Source organism: Electrophorus electricus, chromosome 26, assembly GCF_013358815.1.
Source record: "Electrophorus electricus isolate fEleEle1 chromosome 26, fEleEle1.pri, whole genome shotgun sequence".
Lineage (NCBI taxonomy): Eukaryota > Metazoa > Chordata > Actinopteri > Gymnotiformes > Gymnotidae > Electrophorus > Electrophorus electricus.
Window position 1 is genome coordinate 10,716,480 of NC_049560.1, and position 8,464 is coordinate 10,724,943.

Below are 8,464 nucleotides of genomic sequence, written 5' to 3' on the forward strand. Positions count from 1 at the left end.
GTTGATGCATTCTGAAGAGCACCACTTCCTGTTTAGTCACTATTCAGCCACACCTGTCTTCTAAAGAAGAGCCAGGGTTTTCTCGTGAAGAATCATCAGCAGGTTGCAATAAATGTGACTGAGATGAGGCCTCAGTAATCTGACCCGAGTGCTGCTCCAAACTAGTATAAGTGCTCTCATCAGCATGGCTGTTAGGAGCATTCATTAACTATTTTCTATTGTTAGAATGAGTATAAGATTGATGCTGACAGTCATCTTTTACACAAATTAGATAGAACCTTGAAGAGGGATGAAAGCTGTTATCAAGTGGAGAAACAAACACTGGATGTTCACAAAAGAAACGTTACATATGAAACAATGCAAAATCACATAGGTAAGGAGTATTGCCCTCAATGCTCTTACTCGAGCAGATTAGCTTGTTTTGCTAATGTCTATGTTATAAACAGTGTTTGGAAGAACAGTGAGTACACTGGTAAGTGTTGCATGGTAGGATACACTGAAGACAAGTGAGCTTTGAAGAGAAGAAAGTGAACCAGCAGACAGTGAAACAAGTGCTTGGCAGGGTATCAGGCTCTGGTCCATGATGATATAAAAAGAGTCAATCATTCTTATGACTGGGAATCATCTTATCCTGGCAGATATATATCAATATTCATCAGTATTGATCACTATTCATCAGTGCTGCAGCATGACTGAAGCACTGAGAACAAATGTAAGGAAATATAGGAAATAGGAAATCTGCAAGAATACATTCCTTAAGAACTTAATCTATTTTATAAAAGTCTGTCCACAGCCTCAGCAGGACATATCTTGCTCTTGCTCTTCTTAGGTCTAGATGGTGGTGGGTGGAGATAAAGGAGATGCAAAACCGAGGCCATATTTGGATCCCAGTCTATACTACACAATCTTTGTTATAGTTTTGTATATTTTGGACAATTAGCGAAGTGTGAACTTTTTCTGTGGGTTAACCTTTCTGTGTTTTTCCTAGCTCTGATAGACAAACACAAAGATGTTACAAAGAGAAGGACCTAGCACTTCCACACAGATGCGGAGGTGTAGCTCACATTAGATTCAAAGCATTTGGCAATCACGTTTATCCAGAGCCATTTGCATGCATTTATGAGGATGACCACTTCCTCATGATTAAGGCCATGACCTTGGTGTGGTTAGTGCCTTGTGCTGCTTGCTCTACAGGGAGAGCTACAAGGAGCTAATTATAGTTCAATTATAGTTTCATAAACCAAACAATGCAAACTAATGAAAAACAATTAACCTGCATGGATTCATTTCCTTTTGACTCAATACGATCTCTGTAGCTGAAACCTAATGAAGTCAGATTCTGATGGAGAGATATATATACACACACACACACACACACACACACACACACACATATCTATCTAACATTTGAGAATGCCAATGTGTAGGTTTTTTCTCTATCAGCAAGACTGAACAGCGATTCACATTAATATTGATTTACACCGTTAAATATATTTTCGGTGGAAGTCAGCAAGCTGTAGAGTTGTTTGCTCTAGGCTTACAGTGATGCTTGGACATCTGCATGAACAGACAATTACGTGTTGCTAAAATCTTTAGATACATAAACTATGACCCATCTCTGCATCGATACTCTGTTCGTACTGCGTAAAACGAGAATCTTTGCGTCAGTAAAACCACTTAACCCTTGATTTAGTCTTAAATAAATAAATCTCAAAACTTTGATGACGCATAAGATCCTAATTCCAATATATTCAGACATCGGATACGCTAAAAGTAAATAATACATATATATTGGTTCGGGGGTTATTTTTGTGCTATATGACTCTAGGGCGATCAATCCTTGATTGTTAGCTTTAAAAAAACTTTCGGATCCAGCGTCAGATCTAAAGTGTTGAACGTTAACAGTGTGACACGGTGACGGAATTGCAATAGATTTTGCTTCTAGCTGATATTGAATTTCCAAAAGACAGGTGACCGATTTATAGTTAGCAACGAGTGGCCGTTTACTGAGGTACAGTTTCCTCATTTTATCCTGTGACAATTTATTGATCATTGTAGTCTTTTTAAGTGATGAGTTGGTTATATAAATTGTGCCCTGCGCTGGAGTTGAGCAAGCACGTGGTTTTAAATCTGGAATATTCGGCCAACTTGTTTATGAACGATTCAGGTAAATTATAGTTCTGTTAACACTGAGAAATACTGTCAAATTTGTTTTTTGGAGTGCTGTGATTCTTTTGGGAACAAAGGTCTGGGTTACGCATACAAATATGTAGCACATATTAGATTAAACTGTTCAGCAGCATGTATTTTCCTTTTCTAAAGACACATTTCTCCTCAGGCATGTCGGCGAAATTCATAACACTAGCTTTTATAATGGTTCTGGCGACGGAATGTTTGGCTTTACCACTATCGCAGTCAGAGAACGAGATGGAAAAGGCAAGCGCCCAGCCTTGGGAGAGGAGGCTGCGTCGTGGCGCAGCAGGCGCAGGCTCAGACAAAGCGGTTCAAACGCGCGACGCCAGGATGGAGCGCCTACCGTCTTTACCGGAGGATCAACGCGAATTTATGTCAAAACAGATCCTCCAAGCTCTGTCAGGTGAGTCTGTGAAGACAGATAAAGAGGGCATTTTGTATACTTATTCTTAAGCTGCTTTTTTACATTTTTGTGCCAGAGATAATTCATCGGGACGACTGCATTTCTGACTACCAGGGTTGGGTAGACTTCGGGCGACGGAGCTCCGACTGAAGTTGTTATTCGCAGTTAACAGTCTACAGCTGTTCGTTTTTCATTAAATGACTTGAGACTTGACTTGCACTTTTTCTGTTTTAAATGTGGTTATTGTTTCCGCCATTTATTTAAAATTAATATTTATAACTAGAAATACATATTTACGTTAGAAAAACATCTAGTAAAATCTAGTAAAATTTTTAAATATATTATCTAATGGTATATACCCTCAAATGCCCATTACATCACAAATGCTGGTGTTTTGTTGTGTGTGTGTGTGTGTGTGTGTGTGTGTAGAACATGTAGAAACACTTGTATACTTGAATGGAACATCTAATCTTTCACAAGCAGCTAGTAACAAAAAATATTGTACAGTAGGACAAAAACATTTTTAAACTTTAACGTTAAACACTCAGTCGCTGCCCATGCACTTCCCCCATCCCAGGGCTTGCCAATAAAAATGATTTGAGTTCTTATTTGGATGACTTATGCACACAGCTATTACAGATGTCCGAGGGAGAGGCTTTATGAGTGCATATGACAAGGTCATTTTATTCTCACTTTGACAGTCATTGTATTTAAAAACTTACTAGGTAGAGATAGATAAATGATAAACCTGGTCATTAACACAAGGATGACTGCAGTTGCTTCTTAAAGATAGGAGGCCCTGTGTATCAGATTTTATTACTACTGAGAAATGTTCTTGGGTGAAGTCACATGACTTCACAAAACACTCCGGAAAGACTGGCACCAGTAACAAGGCAAAGGATGACATTATGTCTCTAAAATTACAAGCTATTCAAAGTATTACTGAAGCACTCAATGAAGCAAAATGAACAAGGGAACATGTGATCAAATGAGGTACTTTGAATGCTCATCATTGACTCTTGATCAATGAAAATCCACCTGTGCAAACACTGAGATGCATTAAATCTCATTTTATGCATTTACAGTATGTCATCATTCAGCAGTTTCACATCCAACAGCAGTGAAAACAATATCTCAAGTATCTGGTCAGTTCTACATTACAGCTTCAACTTTGCACAATTACAGTCAGGAATCATACATGTGGATATCCACTGCTGAGGGTCCCGGTGCATTCTGGGAGACTAAAATTGGTTCTAAAAGACATTATATAAAATACTATGTCAAACTAGACATAATGAACAATATGCTCAGAAGATCATGTAGGAACACATGCAGATTGTCATAAAAACAACTAATGGATAACCCATGAGCAGTCAGATTTCATCTTAAGTATAGTCCAGAGGTCACTAGCCTTAAAGGTAGCTCTATACACACCTCTGTTGCTATGGCTTCTGTACACTGGGAAGATTCAACATATTTCTCTATGCCGACACTAATAAATAATATTTAGTGCTCATATTTGTCAAGACAGATGCTGACAAATGTTGGTGTATATAATAAACAAAGCTCAGAACTACTTCTTAAATAATAACAAATGAAAAGCCAAATTCCCTTTAAGAGAACAAAAAGTTCTCCCATCTACTCATAAGCAAAAAGGAAGCTCACTGCTACAGCACAGACTTCGCTTGTCTATGGCTTTCGGTGTTTCCGGATCTGAACACAAGGCTAGATAAGAGACCGAGTACAATATGGAAGACATCCAATAAAACAGCAGCTATGGTGGATGGCAGCTTTCAGCGTTTCATTGTGTTTGGTTTGTGCGAATCTCCTCCCTCCTTTCCTGAGTCTATGATCCCCCTGGCTGCCACTTTATGAAGGCCTAGGCTCTGAAGTTTCTCCACCAGGTTGAAGCTGAAAATGCTCCTCAGGGGGTGCACTCTTTCACTTGGCGCGATCCTTCCCGCATCCTTTGAAGTAGAAGCCCCTGGGATGGGAGGCAAGCCAGCACGAGCTAAAGCAGATATGCCTCTCTCGCGTAGGCGCTGAAGAAGACCCAGTGAGGATGTCGTGGACTTGCCACTTCGATGGAAGGAACCAGCAGATGCTGAGAATGGCTGGACATCTGCCGAGGTCTTTACTTGCTCAAAGCTTCCATACATGGATTGACTGCGGGAGCGAAGGCTGTGGAAACAGCAACGCAAAACAAGGAAAGAAGGACCATCAGAAAAACCTCTGGCCTATGACAGTCAGTATGTTAGTATACCCCCAGCCTGCTGCACCTGAAACATGTTAACTCAGAACAATGCCGAGCAAAGCATATGTGAGTTAAGCAATAGATGAGGTGAGAAGGTTTGTCACCACAGACGTTTATTGTTCAACACATCCCTACATACATGTGTTTCATAAAGCAAGGTGGAGTAAATGATGGGAAATAGAGCATTACTCCATCCTAGGACCACTACCGTCACGGTTAGTCCCTCCCAGCTTCCGTGTTCCATGGTTTCCCTGTCTTGTGTATTTTATTTCCATGCTGAAGTTTCGTTTTCTCTGCCCTTCGTTTGATTGCTCACACCTGTCCCTTGTTTCTACCTTGTTAAGTTCATTTCCTGATTCCGTTTGCTGTTCATTGCGTGCATTTGTGTGGCATATATTAAATGTTTGAATATATTGGATGCATGTATGCTTGTCTTTATTTCGAAGCCTCCGTGTCTGTTAGCCTGTTTGATTCTAGCCGTTTTGTTTTTCCTTACCTCCGTATCTTACTTCTTAGTTTCTGTTACAGCCTGCTTTCCCTGTTAGCCTTCTTGTGCTTTGGTTTGTCATTACTTCCTGTCACGATCAGTCCCTCCCAGGTTCCGTGTTTTCCCGGTCTTGTGTTTTTTAGTTCTGTTCCATAGTTTCGTTTTCTCCGCCCCTCATTTAATTTTCCACACCTGTCCCTTGTTAAGTTCGTGTATTTAAACCATGGTTGTGTTGGTTTGTACTCCGTGTTTCCTAGCCTTAGTTATAGCTTGCTTCCCTGCTTGCCTTCGTGTGTGTTTTTGTTTACTCGTATCCCCGTGTTCTCCATGTCGGCTCTATGACCCTAATAAATCTCGCTCTTCTCCGCACATGCATCCGCCTCCTTACTGCTCAACGTTACAATTAGGACCACCCCATGCTGATTAGTTTGCATGCTGGTGAGACATTCAAGGTTGGGATTTAAAATTAGACTCTCCATCACTGCCGGTTCTTACTTTGTGGAGGTAGGTCATATTACAGCTGGAAGAACCTTGAGCAACACATCCTGTCACTGTGAGAAATGATGTTAAGATTAGATGAAGGAGAGCAGAAACAGAGAGAAAGAAACTAGTGGAAAATGAGATTCGCTAAATGTTAAGAGGGACGTAGTATGCTGTGTCAAACTGAGACAGATTCAGTTGAGCCATTTCCTAAATCCCAGTTTGGGCTCAAAAAGATGGGGGGGGGGGGGGGGGGGTTATGGATGGAAGAGGGAACAATGAAGTCAAACTGGTTATGGTAATGATGTGAATAAGCACCAGTGTTATGACGCAGTGATCACATGGTTTTGCTTTGTAGGTAAAATCTAGAATAACATAGGAGTGGAGTGCAGTGTGTTTTTTGCAGTAAAGTGTTGTGCAGTAAAGATTTACCTAGTAGAGAGGGATGAGAGCAGACCAGAGGGCTGAAGGGTCTCGTAGTTGGTGATGGTGTGGATGGAAGAGGTAAAGGGGAGGTTTGGTCCGGTTGAAGCGACTGAGATACAAATACATACATGCACACAGCCCTTTGAGCACACTGGTATGTACTTCACAACATGGAAGGTGAATGAAAATCACACATAGCAGATGGCAACATCTTATGCTGGCTGGGTTGTATGGTAGACGATCACGCATCTTCAGACGTTTACAACATTATATATCTTCAGAATTTTAGAAAAGCAATTTAAAGTGGAAAAAAATAAAATTAAAATAAAAAATTGAGATCTGAGAGTTGAATATGCAGAATCTTAATGACTTCCAACAAAACTAAACTAAAAAACAAAGTTGGCAAATTCTGTGAAAGGGTGTCTGGTGTCTGTACCCATAGCATAAGGAGTGGGGTTGGAGAGCGTAGACAGGTCAGGCTCATCCTCCTCGAGGTCACCAAGGCTGTACACATGCTGGGCATCCACATCCAGCTCCCTGAAGTCTTTGGTGAGGATGCCTGGCCGTGGGTGCAGGACACCTCCCAGGTTGGGCTGGGCCAACTGCTGCCAGTGGTGTAGGGTGACCGAACCTATGGGACAGTCATCCAGGATGTGTGTGTGTAGGGTGACCGAACCTATGGGACAGTCATCCAGGATGTGTGTGTGTGTGTGTGGGTGCGCGTGTGTGTGTGTGCGCGCATTTCCTCACCTTCCAGCGGTTTGACTATCTGCAGGCGTTCGGGCAAGTACGAGCGGGAGCTAGACGAGCCAGAGGAATGCTGGGAACTGCCTGAGTAGTTGGTTCCTGTGGAGACCATGCTGTCGTTGGGTGTGAGGCAGCCACTGGAGCTGCCCAAGCTGGTAGCCAGTGACCTGAGCTTGCGCTCACGCTCCACCTCCAGGAAGGACCGCTCAGATGAGTGACTTTCCTGCCTGGCCGAGAGGGAGCGCAGGGCCTCCTCCAAGTCCTGTCCGCCAGGCAGACCTGGCTGGCCCAGACGCTTTGCTTCCGCACAGCTGGGGAGACGCACCAGCATGTGCAGTGTGAAAACTTACAGCCCATCATCACAACCACACAGATAATGTTTTGGAGCAAAAGCTAGGCAGCTTTTTGAAGCACTAAAATCCTGTAACACACAGGCCTGTGCTAAGAGCACAAATCCTGCTTTAATACCTACCTGAGGTCCTGTGAAGGTGTTATAGAGGGGGAGTTGTCCTCGATGTTCACGCTGACAGACTCGGTGCCATAGCAACTGGTGTGTGGTGTGCTCATTTGACTGGACTCTGTGGAGGCAGAGCTATGGGACCTGGGCGAAGCTGGGACCAGGGGGGAGTGGCACCGAGAGCGCAGTCGAGCAGTCTGATTGGCCACCTTCACTGTCTCGAACACACGCCAAGGATGGGTCCTTTTGACAAGACCGCAAATCAAATTGCTATTTAAAACGATGGCCTTACGTTCAATAATCCACCATAAATCTGTTTCCACACACAAGGGCATGACTGACTTGTACTCTGAGGGAGTGGAGCTGTCCAGGCCTTTGCGGAAGGTTCCTTCAATCTCTGCAGCCAGGGATCCCATGGGAAACGCAGCAGCCAGGCAGCTGTAGCGCGGCACTGTGCTGTTGGGAAGGCTCATATTGCGCAGGTTCTTTATGTCCTCCCTGGCCTCCTGTAGCATGTCTTCACACTCTGAGTACCTCTCCTGTAGATCCTTCAGCTGTACACAAAGGCAAACATGAACACAGACTACACAGATGAGCTATGAATTCCTATTATCTCTACTTTCACAACTGCGGTGGGAAACAATTTTACTGTTTGATTGGTTTGGGGCGAAGTGATTCAAGTTAGAATGCTGATAGAAAGAAGCCTGAAATTCTAGTGAGGTGGTATTGGGTGATCTCAGGGAGAGGCGCTCAGGTCAAACCTCTGCTCTGAGCTGTGATTGGCTTTCTCGTGAGGAATTCAGATTCTGGGTCAGATCCTCATTTTCTCTCATCAGCTGCAGGCAGAAGGGGAAGGTGAAGGTCATTGAGTGGGTCAAAGGTCACAAAGGGGCTGTCTGCAGGGCTTCCTCTGGGTGTTCGTGCAACCCACTCACCCCTTTACAGCGTTGTTGCAGGTCCACAACCTGCCCCAACAATGAGCTGATCTCCTCCTGCTGCCGCAGGGAGTCCTCCAAT

At 43.3% G+C, this 8,464-nt stretch overlaps 2 protein-coding genes across 5 annotated transcripts in view; one reads left to right on the top strand and one right to left on the bottom strand.

Moving 5' to 3' along the window:
* Positions 1–1,908: 1,908 nt before the first annotated feature.
* Positions 1,909–2,815, top strand: LOC113582537 (gastrin/cholecystokinin-like peptide). 2 transcript variants are annotated; one of them, XM_027018347.2, is made up of 3 exons: positions 1,909–2,167; positions 2,339–2,596; positions 2,673–2,815. In XM_027018347.2, exons 1-3 carry the CDS (start codon positions 2,071–2,073, stop codon positions 2,744–2,746), a joined length of 429 nt encoding a protein of 142 aa, XP_026874148.2. In that variant the 5' UTR covers positions 1,909–2,070; the 3' UTR covers positions 2,747–2,815. The 2 variants fall into 2 exon arrangements, with proteins under 2 accessions (XP_026874148.2, XP_026874149.1); XM_027018348.1 differs by having other exon boundaries at positions 1,909–2,011.
* Positions 2,816–3,086: 271 nt separating this feature from the next.
* si:dkey-28e7.3 (trafficking kinesin-binding protein 1) overlaps positions 3,087–8,464 on the bottom strand; it is a 17,216-nt gene continuing 11,838 nt past the window's right edge. For 2 of the 3 annotated variants that reach the window (XM_027018353.2, XM_027018355.2), the window contains exons 7-14: positions 8,383–8,464; positions 8,209–8,283; positions 7,790–8,001; positions 7,463–7,690; positions 6,994–7,301; positions 6,680–6,874; positions 6,250–6,352; positions 3,088–4,777 (exon numbers count right to left, since the gene is read on the bottom strand). The exon at positions 8,383–8,464 is cut by the window's right edge and continues 49 nt beyond it. In XM_027018353.2, coding sequence (XP_026874154.2) covers positions 4,390–4,777; positions 6,250–6,352; positions 6,680–6,874; positions 6,994–7,301; positions 7,463–7,690; positions 7,790–8,001; positions 8,209–8,283; positions 8,383–8,464 — 1,591 coding nt within the window. In that variant the 3' untranslated portion in view covers positions 3,088–4,389. Of the gene's footprint in view, positions 4,778–6,249; positions 6,353–6,679; positions 6,875–6,993; positions 7,302–7,462; positions 7,691–7,789; positions 8,002–8,208; positions 8,284–8,382 lie in introns of all 3 variants that reach the window. The other variant, XM_027018354.2, reaches the window with a different exon arrangement.